Genomic DNA, 26,698 nt, shown 5'->3' with positions numbered 1-26,698 from the left:
ACTGTGCAGCAGCAGATGAGCTGTCGTCTTTGACTTTACACCTACAAGGTGGACCGACAAGGTAGGAGTGTATAATAGAGTGGACAGTGAGTGGACACAGTGTTTAAAAACTCCAGCAGCACTGCTGTGTCTGATCCACTTGCACCAGCACAACACAGACTAACACACCACCACCACATCAGTGTTACAGCAGTGCTGAGAAAGATCCACCACCCAAATAGTACCTGCTCTGTGAGGGTCCATGGGGGTCCTGACCACTGAAGAACAGGGTAACAGAGTATCAGAGAAACAGATGGACTACAGTCTGTAACTGTAGAACTACAGAGTGCAGCTATACGGTCAGTGGAGCTGATAAAGTGGACAGTGAGGTGGTCAGAATGTTCTGTCTGACCAATGCATTTATATTAGGGCTGCCAAATTCTGTAGTTAATGTGACGAAGCTAATTTGTATTATTTGTTTGACTCTACAGAGATTTTAATCCATTTCTTAAGCAGTGCAGTGCGTTTGGTTCTACGGCTCCAACTTGAACATGAACATCACGTGATCTTTACAAAGTGAACAGTCTTCATCAGTGACGTCCAGTGAGAGCAACAGTGTCTGCACGTTCCAACCACTGAGTGTATATATCATATGTGTCATATATATGGTCAGGGGTTCAGCCCCTCCCTCTTGGTCTTGTTCATACAGCTCGTGAAATGAGAGCTCTACAATCACGGTTCTAGCACTGCAGCTGGACTGCAGCTGGACTTCGGCCTGCATTATCATGGACAGGTCAAAGGGTCAAACTAGGAAAGTGAGTTACTGGTCCATTTACCACCTTCATGGCATTTAACATGTTGTACAGGCAAAATGGCTTTTTGAAATTCTGAAAACAGTGAAAATTTGGGGTTTTGTCCCGACAGCGGCTGAGTTTCTCTAAAGCATCTCAGCACAATGCTGATTCTCAGAAGGTAGAGCCAGCATCATGGTGAACACTCTCTCTCCACCAGATGACTGTGACATTGAGATGGTTTTGGGAAACCGGGCCAGCAACGATATACAGAGTGGTACTGTAAGAATTCTGACCAAGCACAGCTCCAGATGGGCTCCTGGTCTTGTTTTGATTAATCAGCATATTCCTGTATCACATTACTGATTCACCAAAATGTTTCCAATAAACTTCCAACTTAATCCCGATGTTAGCACTTTGTCCACATCGTGCAGCCCTAATATTCTTCTCAAATCCCTCTGGGCTCCAGTGTTCATCCACCTCCAGTGTGTTCCCGGGATAAAAGGTCAGGTTTAGTCCGTGTTATTTTAATCTACTCTGGAAAGCAGCTCTGTGAAAATTCACTAATACTGTTACACGCGAATGAGCCTCCAGCCGAAGTGCTGGAAGACCGTCTAATAGATAACGAACCCAATTAGTCATTTGTCTTTGGACAAAACTAGTGCAAACAGGGCAGCACAGAGTTTCCCGCTGCTTTAGATTTACAGCCTTACAGCAGAAGGTCTAGACAGAAACTTTGAAAGAGGGCAGAGCCGTGACATTGCCAGACATGCGCTCGGCGCTGGCCGAGCAGGGCTGGAGTTATTGAACAGTGACGTCCGGTTATGATTCATAAAACAAACAGGCGAATTCAGAGAAACTGAGGAATATGTAACGGTCGCTCAGGCACAAGTGCATTCATAACCTAATTAGTAACCTGTTAACAGCGCACTCCACCTGTTTCCTGGGTCCAGTTGCTTGGTCACTCTCACAGACACGCACATACAACATCACACAACATCTAACATGTCATTTACTATTTTTCTTCACAACAATATCAAACAAAAACGTTGGAGCCACTAAGATCTGGCACTAATAGCTTTTTAATGGTGTCAGCAAGGAGACTAATGCTAACGCTAGCAGAGAATGAGCACTGTATAGGCTTAGCTACTCTACAGTGCCTCAGAGGGCAGGTCTTCCGGAGTGATCCGGAGAGCCACGTGCCACTACAAGACCTCTTTTCCTCCTAGCTTTTCTTGCTCTTTTTCTCCTCGGCACAATCGCTCAGGTCCCCAGGGCCTACTTCTCTTGTCTAAAACCCCAATCCACCCCTCTTACCCCCTCCCACGCCGCACCCTGGTCAAAGAATAGTCCCTCCGAGAGTCGGGCTTGCAGCTCGAGCCATCCTTACAAGGGAATCCCATTGGGAACGAGTTCCTTTGTTGGTTAACGCAGTGTTTCTGAAAGAGGCTAGCATGTCAAAAGGTGCCATCACCCTTCCTTTTTGAGTGCTTGTTGAGTTTGTGGACCTAAGACAACCTCCGCCTGACCTGTCGGTCGTAATCCGCAACACTTTCAGCAGAAGACTCCCAGGGGAACGTCAAACCTGGCCTCTTTTCTTCGTGGCAGTCTTGTTTTGTTTTTTTTTGGGGGGGGGCAGCTAGTGAGCTACACAGGACCTACTTGCAGGTGTGGACGTCGTAGATGCGCGTGCACTCCTGACAGCTGACGTAGCAGCACCAGTGGAAGATGCAGTGGCATTTCTCCTTGCGCTTCTCGGTCCTGGTGTTGTGTCCCCTGCCGCAGCAGAGCAGGTCGCAGCCGTCGATGCCGTGAGACGTCAGGTTGCACACACGGTCACGTGTACCGAAGGAGCCCGTCTCCGGGTTGGGCTCGCAGAAGTTGGGCGAGCTCTCGTAGTAGACCAGGTCCGTCTCGGTGGGGGGTTTGAAGTAGGCGTATTTGGGCCGCAGGGTTTCCACCCAGCCGCGGGATTCCCTGTGTTTCTCCACCACCATCTCCGAGGCGCTGTCGTACTTGTCCTTCATGTAGTCTCCGATCACACGGAAATCCGGCTGAGACCACCAGCACGTCTTCACCTCGCAGCTGCCCGACAGCCCGTGACACTTGCACTTCAGGTACATGTGATCTGTGATTGACTGAGAGGAACAGAAGACAGGACAGACATTTCCGTTAAAATGGTAGTCAGTAGTAAAGTGCAGTTAGTAAGTGTTTTCAGTGAAATGGGAATCAGATGAATGAGCTGTAATTGTGCACTTTGCTCAGTAAAGCATCTTCAACACTCAAGCAGGAGAAGCACAAACTAAAACAAGTTAACTTACTTGTAAAAACCGAAACTGGAGAACATGACTAACAGCAAGACTTCACAAAACAAGTGACGCAGCAGAGGCTATAAATACACACAGAGAGCTCACAAACCACACAGGTGAAACAGGTGTTCAGTGGGAGGGACTAATACTGGAACAGGACGCTTTTGGGCAAGAGTGAAGGATTCACGACAGAGTCATTCTGTTATTACAGCACTTTAACCTGTCAAGCTTTTTAGGATCTTTTAGTCGTCAGGTGTCTGCAGTTGCCGTCAGTAAAGCAGCTGTCAAAGTAAAAGGTGATCATCATAATTCAGGGTCAATAATAAACAGTGCTCAGTAGTGAATTGTAGTCAGTGCTCAGCTGTAATCACTAAAATGGTAGTCAGCAGTAAATAGTAATTAGCAGTAAGCTGTATGCAGCAACGCACATCCGTGAAGGTAAATGGTAGATAGTTAAAGCACATAGTAAAGTCTATTCAATAAAATGGTAGTCAGTAGTAAACTGCAATAAGTAATATGGTATTTGGTAGTACTCAATAAAAAAGTAGTAAAGCATAACTAGATAAAATACTATTAGATAAAACTGAATATAGTAAACTATATTCAGTAAAATGGTAGTCTATATGTAGTCTATAAACGGGGCCAGACTGTAGTCAGTAAAATGGTAGTCAATAGTAAAATAGTAGTAAATAGTGATAGTGGTAAAGTAAATTTTGTGAAATCGAAGGAAATAGTGCACTGTAGTCAGTAAATAGTAAACTACATTCGCTAAATTGGTAGCCAGTGGTGAATTAAAAAAAATGGTAGACAGTAGGTGAGAAACATAACATTCAGTAACATGGGAGCCTACAGTAAAGTGTAGTTAGTAGTAAACTGCACTTAATAAAATAGTAGTCAATAGTAACATGTATTAGGTTAAATGGTAGCAAGTAATAAAGTGTATCAAGGAAAATAGTAGCCAATAGTACAGTGACATGGTAATCAACAAAATAGTGTAGTGCATTTCAGTAGTGAAGTGTTTTGGTGAAATGGGAGTCAATAGTACAGTGTTTTTGGTGAAATGGGAGTCAATAGTATAGTGTTTTGGTGAAATGGTAGTCAACAGTAACATGCTTTCGGTGAAATGGTAGTCAATAGCACAGTGTTTTCGGTGAAATGGTAGTCAATAGCACAGTGTTTTCAGTGAAATGGTAGTCAATAGCACAGTGTTTTCGGTGAAATGGTTACCAATAGTAAAGTGTTTGTCAATAATGGTAGTCAATAATAAAGTATTTTGGTGAAATGGAAGTCAATAGTTAAGTGTTTTTGGTGAAATGGTAGTCAATAGTAAAGTGTTTTAGGTGAAATGGGAGTCAATAGTAAAGTGTTTTAGGTGAAGTGGGAGTCAACAGTAAAGTGTTTGTGGTGAAGTGGGAGTCAATAGTAAAGTGTTTTTATTGAAATGGGAATCAATAGTAAAGTGTTTTAGGTGAAGTGGGAGTCAACAGTAAAGTGTTTGTGGTGAAGTGGGAGTCAATAGTAAAGTGTTTTTATTGAAATGGGAGTCAACAGTAAAGTGTTTTTGGTGGAAATGGGAGTCAACAGTAAAGTGTTTTGGTGAAATGGGAGTCAATAGTAAAGTGTTTTGGTGAAATGGGAGTCAATAGTAAAGTGTTTTTGGCGGAAATGGGAGTCAATAGTAAAGTGTTTTCAGTGAAATGGGCGTCAACAGTAAAGTGTTTTCGGTGAAATGGGAGTCAATAGCACAGTGTTTTCGGTGAAATGGTTGCCAATAGTAAAGTGTTTTTGGTGGAAATGGGAGTCAATAGTAAAGCGTTTTTGGTGGAAATGGTAGTCAACAGTAAAGTGTTTTGGTGAAATGGGAGTCAATAGTAAAGTGTTTTTATTGAAATGGGAATCAATAGTAAAGTGTTTTGGTGAAATGGGAGTCAACAGTAAAGTGTTTTTGGTGAAGTGGGAGTCAATAATAAAGTGTTTTTATTGAAATGGGAGTCAATAGTAAAGTGCTTTGGTGAAGTGGGAGTCAACAGTAAAGTGTTTTTGGTGAAGTGGGAGTCAACAGTAAAGTGTTTTGGTGAAATGGGAGTCAATAGTAAAGTGTTTTTATTGAAATGGGAATCAATAGTAAAGTGTTTTGGTGAAATGGGAGTCAACAGTAAAGTGTTTTTGGTGAAGTGGGAGTCAATAATAAAGTGTTTCAGTGAAATGGGAGTCAATAGTAAAGTGTTTAGGTGAAATGGGGGTCTATAGTAAAGTGTTTTCAGTGAAATGGGAGTCAACAGTAAAGTGTTTTTGGTGGAAATGGGAGTCAACAGTAAAGTGTTTTTGGTGAAGTGGGAGTCAACAGTAAAGTGTTTTTGGTGAAATGGGAGTCAACAGTAAAGTGTTTTTGGTGAAGTGGGAGTCAACAGTAAAGTGTTTTGGTGAAATGGGAGTCAACAGTAAAGTGTTTTTGGTGAAGTGGGAGTCAACAGTAAAGTGTTTTTGGTGAAATGGGAGTCAACAGTAAAGTGTTTTGGTGAAATGGGAGTCAATAGTAAAGTGTTTTGGTGAAATGGGAGTCAACAGTAAAGTGTTTTCAGTGAAGTGGGAGTCAATAGTAAAGTGTTTTGGTGAAATGGGAGTCAATAGTAAAGTGTTTTGGTGAAATGGGAGTCAATAGTAAAGTGTTTTCAGTGAAATGGGAGTCAACAGTAAAGTGTTTTCAGTGAAATGGGAGTCAATAGTAAAGTGTTTTGGTGAAATGGGAGTCAACAGTAAAGTGTTTTGGTGAAATGGGAGTCAACAGTAAAGTGTTTTTGGTGAAATTGGAGTCAACAGTAAAGTGTTTTCAGTGAAATTGGAGTCAACAGTAAAGTGTTTTTGTTGAAGTGGGAGTCAATAGTAAAGTGTTTTCAGTGAAATGGGAGTCAACAGTAAAGTGTTTTCAGTGAAATGGGAGTCAATAGTAAAGTGTTTTGGTGAAATGGGAGTCAACAGTAAAGTGTTTTGGTGAAATGGGAGTCAACAGTAAAGTGTTTTTGGTGAAATTGGAGTCAACAGTAAAGTGTTTTCAGTGAAATTGGAGTCAACAGTAAAGTGTTTTTGTTGAAGTGGGAGTCAATAGTAAAGTGTTTTCAGTGAAATGGGAGTCAACAGTAAAGTGTTTTCAGTGAAATGGGAGTCAATAGTAAAGTGTTTTGGTGAAATGGGAGTCTATAGTAAAGTGTTTTCAGTGAAATGGGAGTCAACAGTAAAGTGTTTTCAGTGAAATGGGAGTGAATAGTAAAGTGTTTTCAGTGAAATGGGAGTCAATAGTAAAGTGTTTTCAGTGAAATGGGAGTCAATAGTAAAGTGTTTTGGTGAAATGGGAGTGAATAGTAAAGTGTTTTCAGTGAAATGGGAGTCAATAGTAAAGTGTTTTGGTGAAATGGGAGTGAATAGTAAAGTGTTTTCAGTGAAATGGGAGTCTATAGTAAAGTGTTTTCAGTGAAATGGGAGTCAACAGTAAAGTGTTTTCAGTGAAATGGGAGTGAATAGTAAAGTGTTTTCAGTGAAATGGGAGTCAATAGTAAAGTGTTTTCAGTGAAATGGGAGTCAACAGTAAAGTGTTTTCAGTGAAATGGGAGTCAACAGTAAAGTGTTTTTGTTGAAGTGGGAGTCAATAGTAAAGTGTTTTCAGTGAAATGGGAGTCAATAGTAAAGTGTTTTCAGTGAAATGGGAGTCAATAGTAAAGTGTTTTAGTGAAATGGGAGTCAACAGTAAAGTGTTTTCAGTGAAATGGGAGTCAATAGTAAAGTGTTTTCAGTGAAATGGGAGTCAATAGTAAAGTGTTTTCAGTGAAGTGGGAGTCAATAGTAAAGTGTTTTCAGTGAAATGGGAGTCAATAGTAAAGTGTTTTCAGTGAAATGGGAGTCAATAGTAAAGTGTTTTCAGTGAAATGGGAGTCAATAGTAAAGTGTTTTCAGTGAAATGGGAGTCAATAGTAAAGTGTTTTCAGTGAAGTGGGAGTCAATAGTAAAGTGTTTTCAGTGAAATGGGAGTCAATAGTAAAGTGTTTTCAGTGAAATGGGAGTCAATAGTAAAGTGTTTTCAGTGAAGTGGGAGTCAATAGTAAAGTGTTTTCAGTGAAATGGGAGTCAACAGTAAAGTGTTTTCAGTGAAATGGGAGTCAATAGTAAAGTGTTTTGGTGAAATGGGAGTCAATAGTAAAGTGTTTTGGTGAAATGGGAGTCAATAGTAAAGTGTTTTCAGTGAAGTGGGAGTCAATAGTAAAGTGTTTTGGTGAAATGGGAGTCAATAGTAAAGTGTTTTTATTGAAATGGGAGTCAGTAGTAAAGTGTTTTTATTGAAATGGGAGTCAATAGTAAAGTGTTTTCAGTGAAATGGGAGTCAATAGTAAAGTGTTTTCAGTGAAGTGGGAGTCAATAGTAAAGTGTTTTCAGTGAAATGGGAGTCAATAGTAAAGTGTTTTTATTGAAATGGGAGTCAATAGTAAAGTGTTTTGGTGAAATGGTAGTTAATGGTCAATACTCACTATTCTCCCAGCCTCGTTGTTGTGGCGGTTCATGGCAGATCGAGCATCAGGCCGGTTCTCTCGGGCATCGGCGAACTCTCGTGAGACCATGTTTCCGAACTCCACGTCTTCACTGCAGCCGCCCCACTTCCAGCCGTCTCCCGGCGGGCCCTTCCTCCTCGTATCACAGCTGCAGATGGTGGCAGAGCCCTCAGCACACGCACGGGTTACGGCAAACGCCACGCCCGCCGACGCAATCGCGTGGACAAACGCTGACTCCCGCGTGGCTGTGGAGCCAGAGAAAAACGCAGATATAACACCATGATAACTTTTCATCATCTCATCACGAACAAACATTACCAACTCAAACACAGTAATGACACATTTAATACATATGGATATATTTTATAGATACATGGATATTATATATTTATATATATATAGATCTAAAATGATTTTGAAATTCAATGGTAGCAGTAATGATATCGATGGCAGCATCATAATAGCGATGGTATCATAATGGGCTGCCATACCATTAGCAGCTTATTACAGTGCAGCAATAATCATGACTATTAATACTAACTCAGTTTGGGCCATAAATGTCAAAACAAAAGCAAGAAAAGAGTGAAAGCCAATTTCTGCTAGAACCCCTACGGGACTCTAGTAGCACGATAGCACAAGCACATGAGCATTTCTGGCTGTTCTAGATTCAACATTGACATTTGAAGTGTGTAACAGACGTGGTCATATATCTGAGCTCGTATATATCAGTAAAGAGTCCTGACAGAGCTGCTGCTGCTGCTGCTGCACGGCTTAGAGGAAGGATAAGATGGCTGTATTACGGCGATGTATCTAGAACTTAAGGCCACTGTTAATAAAAATACAGTTAATAAACTTCAAGAATAAAGTCCAAATATTTGGAGAAAAAAAGTCATAACATTTCAAGAGCAAATATAATAACATAATATAAATAAATAGAAATATATATAAACAAATATAGTAATACTTTATTCTCTAAATATTACAAGTTTATTCTTGATTTTTATTTTTTTCAACAGAGGTCCTAAAACGCCATCATAAGAACTTGCAGAAGGACTAGCGTGAAGTTTTTCTCTCTGAATTAATCTCATTATTAATCCAAACATGATTGGTTGATTCTGTCAGTCCCTAATTATGTTTGCAGTTTAATTATCATTATTATGTAATATGTAAGGCCTTCAGTCCGGCTCCTGAAGGCCTAACCAATGGCAGACCTTGCTTTACCTAGATACCAGAGAAAGAGCTCTCCTGATTGGACGGGTTTCTATAGGGCCTTGGGTTCCGAGCTCTCTCTATAAGCAGTCTAAATCTAAAGCCTGGGCTCCTAAAGCGCACGGTGCCTTAGTTCGTCCTGACGGTCTCTGGCTGCGTGTGGTTAGAGGAGGCAGAGCGAGCAGCTCCTCATGGCAGAGAGATGAGTCAGCACGGATCAAGCGCACATCCTGCTAAATGACAGGTAAACAGTGAGGCCACAGGGCTGTAATTACACAGGCTTGATTAAACAGCTCCTTATTGTTCAGCAGCGAGAGACACAGTGGAGGGGCCTGTTCGGCGCGCCTCTGTTTTAAAGTGGAAAAACTCACTTCTGGTTAAAGAAGCCGAAGAAGGTAAAAAAGCCAAAACAAACAGTTACGCAGCGTTTGATGTGAAGCCGATGCTAGGCTAGCCTTAGCCGCGCGCGGCGCGCAGCCGGGCTGAATAGCCGATGGTGATAAATCCGCTGCGGTCTTGTGCAGTCTTGCACTCGTGTGGGAGAGCAAAGGAAAAGGCTGGGGGGACACAGTGAATCAAACCATTCTCTGCACTGCAGGTTTCAACTGGTTGGAGAAATTAAAGGTGCGGAAAGTGATGTTGCAAAATTGGCTACCAGCTCCAACCCACTTTTATTCCGAGCTGACAGGCAATGAAGGGCCTTTTCAAGTCTTGGAATATTAATCGATGTCAGGCTTTTTGCCATTTTGTAAGCTTCAATTCAAAGTTATATAAGCATTTTCGAGCACAGGCTCGGGTTAACCCTGTCTCGTCCATTCGTGCCTCTGTGGTTCTCCTCTTTATTGGGTTAAAACCAGAGTCGTTCATGCTCAGCGCCCGGAATCGGCGCTTACTGTGAGCCGCCGTGTTTCCTATCACTGTGTAAAAGAGGCCTGCACTGTCAGAACTGAAGGTTCTGTTCTCATTCACCGAGGTACAAAGCTCCAACAGTGGGTTTAAGGTCCGATTGTGGAGCTTAAATCAGGTTCTCCAGGTGAAAAGTTGGTATTTGTTCCTTTTCATAACCGAATGATTTAAAACAGAGCAGTAGAGTAAAAGCCTGGAGGCGAGGCGGGGTGTGTGGAGTCAGTCCAGCTTAGAACAGATCATTTCAGTGGATTATGGCTCAGTTATGTTCCCTGACTAAAGGTACTGAGATAAAGCCTTGAGGGTTCCACCCCAGTGACAAGAGGGGAACCGACCCAGAGACGGTCTAGTACTTTTCTGAGTGTGCACTGTTGGATGCACTGCAGAAGTTTTTGAACCACATTCAGAATAAAATTTGTTATGAAAACATTTTTATTCTGAATATTTTAATAATGGAAGGACATTGAAGGACTAAGTAGATCCCTATTCGTGTCCTTTCTTCATTTGAACGGCGGTTTTCAGCTTTGTTTGATGATGCTGTTTATATACGGAAACAAAACAACAGCGTGACAAAAAGACAAAACAGTAGGAACAGCTGAATGTGTAGATATTAAAAAGGTTCCTTTTCATTGACTAGAATTTGTCGTAGTGTAGTGGGTAACACCTCTGCCTTCTACGCTGGAGACTGGGGTTCAATCCCCACCAGAGCTATACCAATAAGAGTTCTTGGGCAAGACTCCCAACACCACCTCCACCCACCTGGATTAAAAATTGTCTGGATAAGACCGTCTGCCAAATGCCGTAAATGTATCTATACAGAATTGCTCATTTTTGGTTGTAAACAACAAGCTTCCAAACTTGATCTGGACAACAGAAGACGATCCCATCAGGACTGGTTTCTCTGTGGTATCTACAGCCAAGTGAGCTGGACTGAAGGCCTTGCACACTAAAGAGCTCAGACAGGAGAACCGAACACATTATACAGCCACAGCGTCCGAGTGTAACAGAATCACTAACCGATACATTTGATCCTGTAGCTGCTTGAAATCCTTCGTTGTTTGTAGAATAAAAATGTGCAGTTTTGCGGTCACATTAGAACAAAGGCGTGTCTAAGAGAGCTGCCAGACTGGCATTAGTAGTAAACAGTAAACAGTAAACAGTGGTAGACTGCTGTGAAAGGCTGTGTGAAAGGCTGTGCTATTCATTTCACTGTAAACCCCACAGAAACGCCCACTTTTATGATCAGGAAGCCACTATAGTGCAGGTCAAGGTGACAATGACACGGCCGAGAGACAAAGAGAGAGAAAACGTTGGACGAAAGATGGTGAGGAGAATAGAAACAGGCTAAAATATGGTGACTCGCCCTCCAAAGCCTGGAATCGTCGTGTAAAACTTAGAGGCGTAGAGTTCTTCACACCACGTCGTATGTCTTGATGTGTTCACGTCACACAGAGGCTCTAAAAGAAGGTCCAGCTGGATGTTTCGGCCTCAAATGATCTCAGACTCAACATCACACTGATGAAGATGTGAGGACTATAGTAGATCACTCACTCACGTCCTCAGAGACGCCCCTTCACCGGGTTTAGACCGAGTTCTCTCTGAATTCTCTTTCAGATTCTCTTTCAGGGAAGAAGCACAGCCCACGATACGTGCAGCTACACATCTCCACCAGAGAGGCCTCCAAATCCCCCAAACCGACACGAGCTAAGAGACATTTATTTCGGCTTTGACTGCCTTTTAACTGCCGAGCTTGAATGAAATAGCCGCTCACGGTGAACTGCCATTCTCTCACAACGTAATGCTGCCACCGCCATGTTTCACAGTCAGGATGCTGGTCTTGGATTAGAAGCCTCTCCTTTATTTCTTCATCCATCATTATGGTCAAACAGTTCATCTGACCAGAAAACACCCCTCCACCAGGCTAGGCCTTTGTCTTGATGATGAAGTTTACTGGTCATCACCTGGACAACAACCTGATAGGATGTTGCCACCTGATGCCTCCTAAGTCTTTCCCTTTATTCCAGCTTCCGTTCTTCTCAGGAGACTCAGTTTCAGCTCCTCAAAGAACCTGCAGACACGCCTCCAAAGCTCAGTCTGAGAAGCTGGTTGATGATTTTCTGAAGTACAAACCCATTCAGTGGTGCTGAGGTCTGGTCTCTGGGGCGGTCAGTCCATCGTTCAGCTTCTTTGTTTGATGTGTCCGTCTCCTTTTCTCAGTGAGGTTCTTCTTGATCAGCTACACGTCCTTTCAGACCCACCGCGCTGAGCGGCCTTCTCACAGTGGAAGGATGGACAGAAACACCTGTGGATGTTTTCAGATCTGAAGCAGCTTGATCTTCTCCTCTCTCTCAGAGATCAAAGCTTTCAGTTCATCTGATGGGGGCAGGTTTGGACCAGGTCTTCCAGGTGGCTGCTAGGAGCCGGATGTTTGTGCTGTTGTTTATTATATAAATATGAAAGTGCAGTTTACAGTAGAGGGACGCCTCAGAGAGAGGTGGGGTGGGGGGTTGTTACCTGTGAAAGAATGCGCCGAGCCCAGCCAGATTAAACCCACAGCGTGTGTGAATGGAGTGTGTGTGTGCCCACCCTGGAGCCAGCGGTCTCGGCCGACCTGCTGGGGGGATTCAACACCCCATTGTGTTTTCACAGTCACGCCGCGTTACGGCCACAAAAGGACCCCCGATATTTTATATGAAATTTGCCCCGGCCGGTGATTAGCGGGGACTAAAGTTAAGTCATAGCAACAGAGAAACTATGCGGCGCTCGGACCCTGCGTGTGGTGGGCAGACTGGGGGGGAAATCCCCATTGAAACGCTTTAATAAAACAACCTAAAGGGCGTGTGAATGGAGAAAGGCTTCACACGCACCAGCTCCCAGCAGGGGGGCGGGGCTAAGGTCCCCCCATCAACTCCATCGGCCACGCCCCCCTCTTTCTTTCTCAGCTGGAGTTAATGATACACCCCCCCAGCACACACTCACACACCCTGCATGAAAAGGTGGGCTCTCCCAGCACATCCTAAAGTGTAACAGTTTCTCCTCCCGAGGTCAAAGGTCGTAACCCTGGGCAGCCTGACCCTTAGCAGAGCCGGTCTGGTGGAGAGCATTAGCCGCGAGGACGGCGCTTCTCTCTCCTTTAATTACCGCTGCTGCACGAAACGACACCAAATTAGTTAACCTGGCTGTGGGGACGAGCGATGAGGACCGGTCAGCCTCTCCCGAGTCCTGCTGACCCAGGGGAATTCTGTTGACCCTGACTAATCGGGCCCAACAGTGCTGAGCTTAAATATATGAGCTATTCCTGACTTCCCGAAACAAGCGGAGAAACTGAAATCAGAGGAAAACATCTTCTCACAATAACTTACGTTTGAAGTTCAGCTACAAATACAGGGTGATTCAAAGATTCATCCGACTCCAAAACGATTCATTTCACTGTAAATCATCACAGATCAGTGCAGTGAGCTGTAAACGGTGTAAAAGAGCATAAAGTTTATTATGTAGTTCTACAAGGTCTCAGTCTGAACCTCCTCCAGCTGTACGGACGACATCAACACCACAGTCAGACTCATCCCAGACTGGACTGAGCGTGTCGGGCGTCGCTGCTCTCACAGCTCTTTCAGTGGGATTTCGGAGATCATCCAGTGCTGTGGAACCAGCGCCGAACGCTCTGAGCTGCTGGAGCTTCACTGCTGATGAAAATCCCGCTGCTCAGTTCTGACGGATTCACTCTTATTGACGTGGAGAACGCAGAACGTTCTGCTCAGGGGTCTCAGCTCCTCTCAGACTGAAGGAGCCGGTCAGAAACTCTATGACCCCCTCTTACAGTTGGATTGTTATACTTTCTCTCACAGTACTTTACTTCAGCTTTCGCCTGTTTCTTCTGACAGAACTGCTGCTACTCAGTCAGCCGGCTGGGCCTCCTCCTCGGGATTCAGGTCAGGGCTTTGTATTGGCCACTCCCAGACTTTCGCTTTATTGTCTTTAAGCCGTTTTGTCACAGTTTGGGAGGAAAGCTTAGGATTTGTGCTTAAAGAGACCCAGCTGTGATCAAGTTTTATCTTTCTGGCTGATGTTTCAAGGTGTTGTTCAGTGTTCTTAGGTAGCCCAGCTTCCTCAGGATGTCGTCTATTTTCTGAATTGCCCCGTCACTTCTCCAGCAAACACTCCCACAATGTGATGCTGCCACCACCGCGTTTCACAGTTGGGACGCTGGTCTTGGATTAAAAGCCTCACTCTTATTTCTCCACCCATCATTACGGCCAAACAAATCAAGCTCAGTTTTTCTTTCCTCAACACCCCTCCACTAAGCTAGGTCCTAGTGTTCACCTGTAAACTTCAGGCTGGCTTTTCACGCCAGTTTTGGAGTTTGTGACAGCCTGTCAGACCTTGGTGCTGTAGAACTGGTCTAATGATGGATGTAAAGACTTAAAAGATACCTGATGCTGCCAACATCTTCACCAGCTCCTTTGCTGTTTTCCCATGTTATCAAGGGCAAAAAGGTATGAACCCTAAGGTTCATAGGTAGGAAACTAAGGTTCATTAAGGTAGGACCTTAAGAACACCGACAAATGCACTTTCAATAGACTCCTGATTAAGTAATTACATAAGTTTCTGGAATTTTCCGGACTATTCCGAGAGTCAGCTTGGTGTATATAAACTTTCGAGGCACTGACAGTAAATCATCAGTAAGCTCGGTTAGCTAGTGCTCTGAAATCGCCTCTTATGGATATAAAGTAGATACCCGAATTGACATAATGATAGAAATAATGACAAACGTTCTCAGAATCCATGGCCAACTTTCTCAAGTCCTGCTGGAATTACTCATCTTCTCCATCAATATCATGTCACGCTCCTCCCCTCAACTCCAAAACGTCTGTCTAAAAGCTTCTGCTCACATGTCTTTGGGAATCACATTGATGAGCTCAGTGATAAACAGCCTAGCCAGATCCCCTCACAGTACTGACGGACTCCGTGTAGACCCACCTGTCAGCACACGGTCAGTGCAGTCTCAGCCTCACTGACCGTTTCACCATGACTCTCATGACCAGCACTCAGGATCACACACTCAAAGGCCTCGTCCCATTTCTTCTTTTTACCCCGACCCCTTGTTCCTGAGCTACAGGGCAGTGGTTGAGATCTTCCTCTGAAATGAGACCCTCTAATAAAAGAGCATCACTTCATTAACAGCTACTAGCGCTGCTCTGTAGGCGACCCTGCCCGTCTGCAGGGACAGCAGAGGAGGGGAAAGTTCAGCTCCTCACTGCTGGGCTTTAGTTACATTTAGGGATCATACGCCTTCAAAGAGGGGGGCACTTATTTATTATCACCCCCCCCTAATTCTTCAGTGATATGAAGCTGAAGTCAGAGATTCTCCAGATTCTCATTCAAATTTTCCTGTTCCACCTTAAATGGAGCAGCAGTTACATTCTGTGCTTCAGACGTCAGAACTGCTGGACTATTTAAGGTGGAACGGGAAGGTTAGCTAGTCAGCTACTGAGATATTAGCATTTTTAATGCTTGTTATGAAGAAAAATGACCAAAATCCACTGAAATGGCATTAAACTAAGATAAAACGGTGGTTATTGTGATTTTTAAAGGAGAAGATTCTCACATTTGTGGGTTTCTTTGCTCTCTTGCTCTCCGTCTCGCCGCTTTTTCTGTTTTCCTCATTTCTCTGTTTGGAGTCTCTGAAAAACCTCCGTTTGGAGGGTCATGTAGCCCCAGCACTTCTCCCCACTCCTCTAATTCCACAAGAATCAGGACCCCCCACCCCTAGACGTGAACATGCAAAACCGAGGGCTAAGGGCTCAGTGGTAGGGTTGAGGGGTGAGATGGGACTGGGCCGAAGTCTGCTCACCAGCGTCACTCCAGCATGAGCTCAGTCTGGCCTCGTCTGCAGCCCAACTGAGTAAACCTGTAAAAACGCAGCGTGCAGACGCTGTCAGGACTTGCACCAATACGCTGTCGGGTTCAGCAGTCAGTCATTCTTTCACCATCTACTTATTCTACTGTGTGAGGACACATTCTGCCATATAATATGACAGGGTTATGATTCTTGAAGGGCATGTAAAGGTCTTCTGTAGTGTGATCTGACAATTAGCCCATATAAACAGTAACGGCACTGCGGCTAAACCTCCCCATTCAGGTCCACTGAGTCTGTTTATATAGGTTATTACTACAGGCCTTCGTTACAGTACTCACCAAAAAGACTGCACGGGTTCTCTAGTAAAGGCCACGAGTTCCTTATAGAACCATTTCAGGTTTAACTGCTTCTTTGCATGATGAAATGGTTCTTCAGATTGATGGAGAATGTGTTGTATATGGTTCTATATAGCACCAAAAAGGTACTGCAGGTCTTATGATGTCAAACCTGTAACAATAGAAGAAACCAGAAAGAACCGTTTCACCATGCAAAGAATCATTCAAGCACGGTTCTAAATAGAACCATGGCCTTTACTAACGAGCCATCTTTTTAAAGTGTGGAGTCCAGGAGTCGCAACCCAAATGTTAAGAAAAGGCATTTTCTCGCATCTCCAGCAGGAAACTTTTCCTGTTTCTGGTAAACTGTCGACTTTTCACAAGGCCGAAGTCGCTTCTCATTCGCCAGCTTCTTGTCCGAATTTAAGGCGGAGTCCAGTATTAGCGTTAGCGTTAGCCCTGCTCTCCGTCTGCTAGCTTCCTCTGCCAGTGTCGGCAGTTGATCTGAGCTGATTGGCTGTATTGACGGCAGCAGAATAGAGAGCACGTTACATTCAGCCCTTCACAAAACAGAGGGAGGAAGCACCGCACATCCGAATCCACCCAGCGTTCCCTGTCCATCCATCACACAGACAGCGCAGCACCCTCTGCGCTACACGAGTGGCCGCCTCACTTCCAAAAGAAAGAGAAATCCAGGGCTTTTCCTCACTAATCTTCCTCTAAAGGATCTGAGTGCGCCCCCACTCAAAGCCCTTAATCCACCCGCTCTGACCTCTCCCATTATTTAGGGCTTCAGTTACTTTAATCCAATCAAAATGATTTACTAAAGCTACCCAGGACCTCCACCACCCCCACCCCCCACCTGACTCTGCACTGTGTGTGTGTGTGTGTGTTTGTTTTCATGTGTTTCATGTTTGTTGTCATCACTTTACTTTTAATGTAAGGCAATGGAACCAGAATGTTTTGCATGTCATTTTGGGTCGTTTCCTTTGGTCCATTCTTCATGAAATTCACCTACAATGTAAAGGACATCAGACGTTTTTAAACTCTGTAAAAAATGAAAATCAACAAAAATGGAGATAAAAGGTCTGGTTCTGACAACAGCGATAAATATTTGGGACATATGATTATAACACGTATGTATATTATTGCATGTAAGTACATACATGTGTAATGCGTATGTGACCTCACCTCCCAACATGGTGCAAAACGCTTGTGAGCGTGTGTTGGTCATTTCCACTACAATAGCTGGTCTCCAGTGAAGGGCCAGACCATTCCTGCCCTCTTCACCTCAAACCCTCTCCGTCAAACCAGCAGTTGGTGGGGAGTTCTCACCCTCGCTCACCCCAGCACCCACCTACATGACCTATCTGTCTTTACCCCCCACAGACCACCACACTCACAGTCACCCTGCAGTAAACTATGAAATGAAGCCTTTAGACCAGTGATCTGCACAGTGACTTCCACCTCGTCTGTTGGGCAAAGTCGTGTTACAAAGTTGGGTTACAGTCCATAGTATTAAGTGCTGTTACAGTCAGTTGTGTTACTCAGTAGCATTACAGTCAGTGGTGTTACAATCAGCTGTGCTACTCAGTAGCATTGCAGTCAGTGGTGTTACAATCAGCTGTGTTACTCAGTAGCATTGCAGTCAGTGGTGTTACAATCAGCTGTGCTACTCAGTAGCATTACAGTCAGTGGTGTTACAATCAGCTGTGTTACTCAGTAGCATTGCAGTCAGTGGTGTTACAATCAGCTGTGTTACTCAGTAGCATTGCAGTCAGTGGTGTTACAATCAGCTGTGTTACTCAGTAGCATTACTGTCAGTGGTGTTACAATCAGCTGTGCTACTCAGTAGCATTACAGTCAGTGGTGTTACAATCAGCTGTGTTACTCAGTAGCATTACAGTCAGTGGTGTTACAATCAGCTGTGTTACTCAGTAGCATTACTGTCAGTGGTGTTACAATCAGCTGTGCTACTCAGTAGCATTACAGTCAGTGGTGTTACAATCAGCTGTGCTACTCAGTAGCATTGCAGTCAGTGGTGTTACAATCAGCTGTGCTACTCAGTAGCATTACAGTCAGTGGTGTTACAATCAGCTGTGCTACTCAGTAGCATTGCAGTCAGTGGTGTTACAATCAGCTGTGCTACTCAGTAGCATTGCAGTCAGTGGTGTTACAATCAGCTGTGCTACTCAGTAGCATTACAGTCAGTGGTGTTACAATCAGCTGTGCTACTCAGTAGCATTACAGTCAGTGGTGTTACAATCAGCTGTGCTACTCAGTAGCATTGCAGTCAGTGGTGTTACAATCAGCTGTGCTACTCAGTAGCATTGCAGTCAGTGGTGTTACAATCAGCTGTGCTACTCAGTAGCATTACAGTCAGTGGTGTTACAATCAGCTGTGCTACTCAGTAGCATTACAGTCAGTGGTGTTACAATCAGCTGTGCTACTCAGTAGCATTGCAGTCAGTGGTGTTACAATCAGCTGTGCTACTCAGTAGCATTGCAGTCAGTGGTGTTACAATCAGCTGTGCTACTCAGTAGCATTGCAGTCAGTGGTGTTACAATCAGCTGTGCTACTCAGTAGCATTGCAGTCAGTGGTGTTACAATCAGCTGTGCTACTCAGTAGCATTGCAGTCAGTGGTGTTACAATCAGCTGTGCTACTCAGTAGCATTACAGTCAGTGGTGTTACAATCAGCTGTGTTACTCAGTAGCATTACTGTCAGTGGTGTTACAATCAGCTGTGCTACTCAGTAGCATTGCAGTCAGTGGTGTTACAATCAGCTGTGCTACTCAGTAGCATTGCAGTCAGTGGTGTTACAATCAGCTGTGCTACTCAGTAGTATTACAGTCAGTGGTGTTACAATCAGCTGTGCTACTCAGTAGCATTGCAGTCAGTGGTGTTACAATCAGCTGTGCTACTCAGTAGCATTGCAGTCAGTGGTGTTACAATCAGCTGTGCTACTCAGTAGCATTACAGTCAGTGGTGTTACAATCAGCTGTGCTACTCAGTAGCATTACAGTCAGTGGTGTTACAATCAGCTGTGCTACTCAGTAGCATTGCAGTCAGTGGTGTTACAATCAGCTGTGCTACTCAGTAGCATTGCAGTCAGTGGTGTTACAATCAGCTGTGCTACTCAGTAGCATTACAGTCAGTGGTGTTACAATCAGCTGTGCTACTCAGTAGCATTGCAGTCAGTGGTGTTACAATCAGCTGTGCTACTCAGTAGCATTACAGTCAGTGGTGTTACAATCAGCTGTGCTACTCAGTAGCATTACAGTCAGTGGTGTTACAATCAGCTGTGCTACTCAGTAGCATTGCAGTCAGTGGTGTTACAATCAGCTGTGCTACTCAGTAGCATTACAGTCAGTGGTGTTACAATCAGCTGTGCTACTCAGTAGCATTACAGTCAGTGGTGTTACAATCAGCTGTGCTACTCAGTAGCATTACAGTCAGTGGTGTTACAATCAGCTGTGCTACTCAGTAGCATTGCAGTCAGTGGTGTTACAATCAGCTGTGCTACTCAGTAGCATTACAGTCAGTGGTGTTACAATCAGCTGTGCTACTCAGTAGCATTACAGTCAGTGGTGTTACAATCAGCTGTGCTACTCAGTAGCATTACAGTCAGTGGTGTTACAATCAGCTGTGTTACTCAGTAGCATTACAGTCAGTGGTGTTACAATCAGCTGTGCTACTCAGTAGCATTGCAGTCAGTGGTGTTACAATCAGCTGTGCTACTCAGTAGCATTACAGTCAGTGGTGTTACAATCAGCTGTGCTACTCAGTAGCATTACAGTCAGTGGTGTTACAATCAGCTGTGCTACTCAGTAGCATTGCAGTCAGTGGTGTTACAATCAGCTGTGCTACTCAGTAGCATTACAGTCAGTGGTGTTACAATCAGCTGTGCTACTCAGTAGCATTACAGTCAGTGGTGTTACAGTCAGTAGTAATACGGTCAGTAGTGTTATAGTCAGCAGTGGTTGGTAACGCATAGTGGGTAACATCTCTGCCTTGGGCAAGACTCCTGACACTGCCTTCGCCTGCCTGTGTAAAAATAATCAAATTGTAAGTCGCTCTAGATAAGAGCGTCAGCCAAATGCCGTAAATGTAAATGTAGTAATACAGTCAATGGTGCTACAGTCAGTGGTGTTATAGTCAGTAGTATTTCTTTCAGAATGGCAGAGTGACCCGGTTATGTCTATGTGGCTCCATCTGAGAAGAATTATAGTGTCTTCACATGGGGCTGAATGATTAATAAACGAGCTGAAGGGCTCACAGTTTCATGCTGGATAAACAGGGATGGAATTTGTTTGAATATACAGGGGATTAAATTCTCAGATGCCTCTCGCTCTCACATACAGAGAGTAAAAGACGGTGGTGATGCGATCATGTGACCCGAGCGGAGCGTGTGGGGGAATCCACGGCAGCAGGGAATTCCCTCCAAAAGACTAAAACAAACACCCTCCAACCACCAGCACGGCCGTACACGCCGTTCACAGCTGAGTGCGTCTGTTTAAGTGGGATTTCACATGGACTGAGAAACTCAGAGAGAGGGATAAACGAACAATTCCACTAATCAGAGACAAACAAACCCCATCAGATCACCACCAGGACCAGGCCCAACACACAGAACTGGGAAAAACACTTCTGGGACTGAAAGAACATTTTAGGACAATGAATAGTTTAAAAAAGTCAACATGACTAAAACGTTACCTGCCCTGCAGCAGTTCAGAGGGAATATTCTCAATAAAACACCAGGCTAGAACATGTTCCTCTAACGTTTTGATGGATGTGTAGTTTCCTGTGCATTTCACTTTTAATATATACCTAAACTATGTATTAAAATCAGCAAATAAATAGAATTTACACACTAAAATTAGGAGAAAATTAGCAAAACACGTGAACCTAAATACGTAAATCTGTTCTGTGTTTAAGTTTATTCTGCTTCACTGTAAAGGAACTTGAGGAAGATTGAAAGGAAACCAAATGAGAAAGATTGAAACCAGAACGAACCAGAACAGCAACAGAATACGTACCAATTAAGGTGGAACCTAAATTTCAAATAGGAAGCCAGTTTCAGCCTCATTGCTCCAGGGCTGATTAACCTACTGCAGCTCTATAAGTTACCCAGTTTTTACAGTTGTAAGTGAAAATTTTAACGTCCTCCACACGGAACTTTTCTACAAATTTCTGAGCACAATTTCTGTGTATCTGTGAGGACGTGTCCTCATTTTCAACATAACAACATAACATTTAAAAAAAATGTAATTTGACCTGGGGCGCCAAGACTTTTGCACATGACTGTAAGTAGGTTTTTTGGACCTCAGATCCTCGTGCAGCACCTCATTAGCTCATTTTTAATAAACATAATGAATAAATTTGACTTTACGTCGTTTGACCACGTCACTTAACCTAACAGTAAAACGGCTTACGGCGCTTTTTACTAAGTAAACGTAGAAATTTATTTCAGATTAACTTTACAAATTTCTCTTCTATAGCATTAAATTCTATGAATAAAATATCGGTTTGCAGTAAAGTATGTATTATTAGCGTTTCGCTGTTGTTGAAAGAAAACTTTGTATCTCCAAACTGGGAACTTTACAGGAGAAAGAAAAAACCTGCTTGACTTTTAATGGAAGTCAATGGAACCAGAGTTTTTTACGAGTAATTTTAGGTCATTTTGTTTAGTCCATTCTTCGTGAAATTTACATACAATGTAAAGGGTAACAATTATTTTCAAAGAATGTCGAAAAAACTGAAAAATGGAGATACAAGGTTTTCTTCCGAGGACAGTGATTTACGGTGTAGCAGGGCTGGACGACATTAGTAAACATTCAATATTACAATATTTCCCAAATGTATCACGGTAACCATGATATTCAAATTAGCATGACCCCATCTGATCTGTTTTAGGTGACCCCTAGCTGACCCCGTCCCTCGTACCTCTGTCCAGAACAGGTCCGAATATGGCCAGGTTGTCGTTGACGGTGGTGCAGTTCCAGCGGCGGCCCCGGAACTGGTGCTGGCACTCCTGGATGCCAATCTTCACCCCCTGCGCCACGCTGGGCATGATCTCCACATAGTTCCTGCAGAAGCGCAGCTGCTTGGGCACCAGGCCTGGAATGGAGCTGCAGAGGATGGGCTGAGAGGCCAGAGACGAGTACTGATGACCAACTGCCAGAGACCTGCACACACCACAGAGAACCTTTAGAACCATTTCAGAAGAATCTCATTATATAGGTGCACTAAATACAGGACGCCAAAGAAGAGCACCGATGACCCCTACAAAGAACTGAATTGGCTTTCTGGGATCCTATTTTTCTCCTTTTGTCCAGCACTAACGTCCAGCAAGTTCTCCCTCCAGCACATGACGCTAACTGGAAGCCTGAAGCTCCAAGAAGCTCATAAAGTTCCACTTTCTCTCACAGATAAGTCTGTAGACTCCAGAGTTTCTCCTGAGATGAAGGTGTTAATAGTGAGTCTGTGCTGCAGTAGCAGCCTCTACTCTTCTGGAAAGACTCTAGATGTTGAACACTGCTGTGAGGATTTGATGGAGCATTAGTGTGGTCAGGTGGTGATGTTGGATGGTCAGTTCTGGGTCACTCCAGCTCATCCCAAAGGTGCTGGATGGAGCTCCATCACTCCAGAGAACACAGATCCACTGCTCCACAGACCAATGCTGGGGGGCTGTATACCCCTCTGGCCTACGCTTGGCACTGGGGCTCATGTGCAGCTGTAGCTGAATTACCTTATTACAACAGTCTGGAAAAGGAATAACTATCCTTGTTGGAAGCAAATCATTGAAATACAGTCGATATCCAGTGTCATAAACCATTAAATGTGTAAATGTGCAGAATAATGGCAACCGAACATGAATATTTAGGATCAAACTGATTTTGTCCTTTACACTGTGTGAACAATTCTGATGAATGGACCAACAGAAACAGACTCAAACATCTGCATTATTACCTGCTTTAGATGAAAACAGAGCAGTTCAGAGCGGTTCTCTGTTCTAGATAACCTTACCGAGTCAGACCTGCTCACAGTGGTGGTGATGGGAACCAGACGTCCCTCTAAAAGCTCCTACAGAAAGTTCCTACATGAACTGGTTCTGAATTCACTGCCTGATGACTGAGACGCTGTTTTATGAGAGTTTAGAGAACTTCAACTCCATTCATGGTGGAGGGAGACATGCAGGGCGCTGTGCGGCAAAATAGTCCCCAAAGAAAACTCATTATTCCAGATTTTCCACTGTTTTCCATCATCAACATTCCATATAAGCTCAGAAGACTCGTGTAGGTTCTCTGGTGGTTCTGGATGGTAAATAAAATGTCTATATCTGTGTTGTAGTCATGGCGACGCCTGGTTCCCATCACCACCACTGTAAAGATGTCTGAACCATCTCACACCAAACCCACTCTGAACCACTCTGTTCTCATCTCAGAGAGGAGGAGGAGCTGTTGCTCCTCTGTGAGAGGTTGAGGTGCCGCTGCTCCTCTGTGAGAGGTTGAGGTGCTGCCGCTCCTCTGTGAGAGGTTGAGTTGCCGCAGCTCCTCTGTGAGAGGCTGAGGTGCCGCCGTTCCTCTGTGAGAGGAGGAGGAGCTGCTGCTCCTCTGTGAGAGATTGAGGTGCCGCCGCTCCTCTGTGGGAGGTTGAGGTGCCGCCGCTCCTCTGTGAGAGGAGGAGGAGCTGCTGCTCCTCTGTGAGAGGTTGAGGTGCGGCCGCTCCTCTGTGAGAGGAGGAGGAGCTGCCAGTCCTCTGTGAGAGGCTGAGGTGCCGCCGCTCCTCTGTGAGAGGAGGAGGAGCTGCTGCTCCTCTGTGAGAGGTTGAGGTGCCGCCCGCCGCTCCTCTGTGAGAGGTTGAGGTGCCGCCGCTCCTCTTTGAGAGGTTGAGGTGCCGCCGCTCCACTGTCGGAGCTGCTGCTGTGTCTGTGACGGTCTCTGTGTCTGATGGAGGTAAACACAGATGAAAGCAGCACTGTGCTGATCCAGGTTCAGAGACAGGAGCAGGAACCCCGTCATTAAGAGCCACCGCGGCCCCTCAGACGCGTTCCAGCCCCGCGCCCCGTAGCACTGTGGGTAATGACACAGTGCTGGGCCGGTTTGAACCCGGCTCTGCTTTGATGGAGCCGTCCAGCAGGCGCTGACACGCAGCCGCCCGGCACGCTCACGCTGGAGTTTCCAGGCTGTTTACAGGAGCACGTTGCCACGGAAACGCCGTCGTCACAGCCGCCAGGGCTCTATCTTCGTTATGTCACGGGTTTAGATGGGGGGCAGGGTGAGAGTCCTTACACACGGTCTGTCTGCTGGTCTACCTGTCTGTCTATCTGTTTGTCTGTCTGCCTGTCTGCCTGTCTGTCAATCTGTCTGTCTATCTGTCTGTCTGTCGGTCGATGTGTCTGTCTATCTGTCTGTCTGTCTGTCTATCTGTCTGTATGGCGATCTGTCAGTCTATCTGTCTGTCTGTCTGTCAGTCTATCTGTCTGTCTGTCTATCTATCTGTCTGTCTGTCGGTCGATCTGTCTGTCTGTCTGACAGTCTGTTGGCCGATCTGTCTGCTTATCTGTCTGTCTGTCTGTTTGTCTGTCTATCTATCTATCTGTGTGTCTCTGTGCGTCTATCTGTCTGTGTATGTGTCTGTCTGTCTGTCTGTTGCTGGAAATGTAGTGGGTGTGACGGAAGCGTAATAGTGATAGTGAACTCTGATGTACAGTAACAGTGCCCTGATGTACAGTAATAGTGCCCTGATGTACAGTAATAGTGCCCTGATGTACAGTAACAGTGCCCTGATGCACAGTATACAGTGCCCTTATGTACAGTAATAGTGCTCTGATGTACAGTGATAGTGTTCTGATATACAGTAATAGTGTTCTGATGTACAGTAATAGTGCTCTGATGTACAGTATACTGTGCCCTCATGTACAGTAATAGTGCTCTGATGTACAGTAATAGTGCCCTGATGTACAGTATACCGTGCTCTGATGTACAGTAACAGTGCCCTGATGTACAGTATACCGTGCTCTGATGTACAGTAACAGTGCCCTGATGCACAGTATACAGTGCCCTGATGTACAGTAATAGTGCTCTGATATACAGTATCCAGTGCCCTGATGTACAGTATACCGTGCTCTGATGTACAGTAACAGTGCCCTGATGTACAGTATACTGTGCCCTGATGTACAGTAATAGTGCTCTGATATACAGTATCCAGTGCTCTGATGTACAGTAATAGTGCTCTGATGTACAGTAACAGTGCCCTGATGAACAGTATACCGTGCTCTGATGTACAGTATCACTGCTATGATGTACAGTATACAGTGTTCTGATGTACAGTAATAGTGCTCTGATGTACAGTATACCATGCCCTGATGTACAGTAACAGTGCCCTGATGTACAGTAACAGTGCCCTGATGTACAGTATACCGTGCCCTGATGTACAGTAACAGTGCCCTGATGTACAGTAATAGTGCCCTGATGTACAGTATACAGTGCCCTGATGTGCAGTATACCGTGCTCTGATGTACAGTAATAGTGCTCTGATGTACAGTATACAGTGCCCTGATGTACAGTAATAGTGCTCTGATGTACAGTATACAGTGCCCTGATGTACAGTAATAGTGCTCTGATGTACAGTAATAGTGTTCTGATGTACAGTAACAGTGCCCTGATGTACAGTATACAGTGCCCTGATGTACAGTAATAGTGCTCTGATGTGCAGTAATAGTGCTTTGATGTACAGTATACAGTGCCCTGATGTACAGTAATAGTGCCCTGATGTACAGTAATAGTGCGCTGATGTACAGTAATACTGCTCTGATGTACAGTAATAGTGCTCTGATGTACAGTATACAGTGCCCTTATGTACAGTAACAGTGCTGATGTACAGTAACACTGCTATGATGTACAGTATACAGTGCACTGATGTACAGAAATAGTGCCCTGGTATACAGTATACAGGCCTCTAATGTACAGTAACAGTGCCCTGATGTACAGTATACTGTGCCCTGATGTACAGTATACTGTGCCCTGATGTACAGTAACAGTGCTCTGATATACAGTATACAGTCCTGTGATGTACAGTATACTGTGCCCTGATGTACAGTAACAGTGCTCTGATGTACAGTATACAGTGCCCTGATGTACAGTATACTGTGCCCTGATGTACAGTAACAGTGCTCTGATGTACTGTATACAGTGCCCTGATGTACAGTATACTGTGCCCTGATGTACAGTAACAGTGCTCTGATGTACAGTATACAGTCCTCTGATGTACAGCAAACTGTGCCCTGATGTACAGTAATGTGGCTCTGATGTACAGTAATAGTGCTCTGATGTACAGTAACAGTGCCCTGATGTACAGTATGCTGTGCCCTGATGTACAGTAACAGTGCTCTGATGTACAGTAACAGTGCCCTGATGTACAGTAATAGTGCTCTGATGTACAGTATCCAGTGCTCCGATGTACAGTAATAGTGCTCTGATGTACAGTAATAATGCTCTGATGTACAGTAATAGTGTTCTGATGTACAGTATACTGTGCCCTGATGTACAGTAACACTGATATGATGTACAGTGTACAGTGCTCTGATGTACAGTAATAGTGTTCTGATGTACAGTAACAGTGCTCTGATGTACAGTATTAGTGCTCTGATGTACAGTATACAGTGCCCTGATGTACAGTAATAGTGCTCTGATGTACAGTAATAGTGTTCTGATGTACAGTATACTGTGCCCTGATGTACAGTAACACTGATATGATGTACAGTATAC

The 26,698-nt window shown here is 44.4% G+C and overlaps 1 protein-coding gene across 2 annotated transcripts in view; it reads right to left on the bottom strand.

The window, feature by feature from the left end:
• Positions 1-341: 341 nt before the first annotated feature.
• The window catches only part of wnt3a (wingless-type MMTV integration site family, member 3A), a 57,767-nt gene continuing 31,410 nt past the window's right edge, over positions 342-26,698 (bottom strand). For both annotated transcript variants that reach the window (XM_037532384.1, XM_037532383.1), the window contains exons 2-4: positions 21,873-22,114; positions 7,597-7,862; positions 342-2,908 (exon numbers count right to left, since the gene is read on the bottom strand). In XM_037532384.1, coding sequence (XP_037388281.1) covers positions 2,429-2,908; positions 7,597-7,862; positions 21,873-21,999 — 873 coding nt within the window. In that variant the 5' untranslated portion in view covers positions 22,000-22,114 and the 3' untranslated portion in view covers positions 342-2,428. The remainder of the gene's footprint in view (positions 2,909-7,596; positions 7,863-21,872; positions 22,115-26,698) is intronic.

The sequence above is a fragment of the Pygocentrus nattereri genome, chromosome 2 (genome assembly GCF_015220715.1).
Source record: "Pygocentrus nattereri isolate fPygNat1 chromosome 2, fPygNat1.pri, whole genome shotgun sequence".
NCBI lineage: Eukaryota > Metazoa > Chordata > Actinopteri > Characiformes > Serrasalmidae > Pygocentrus > Pygocentrus nattereri.
This window is presented reverse-complemented; position numbering and strand designations above follow the sequence as displayed.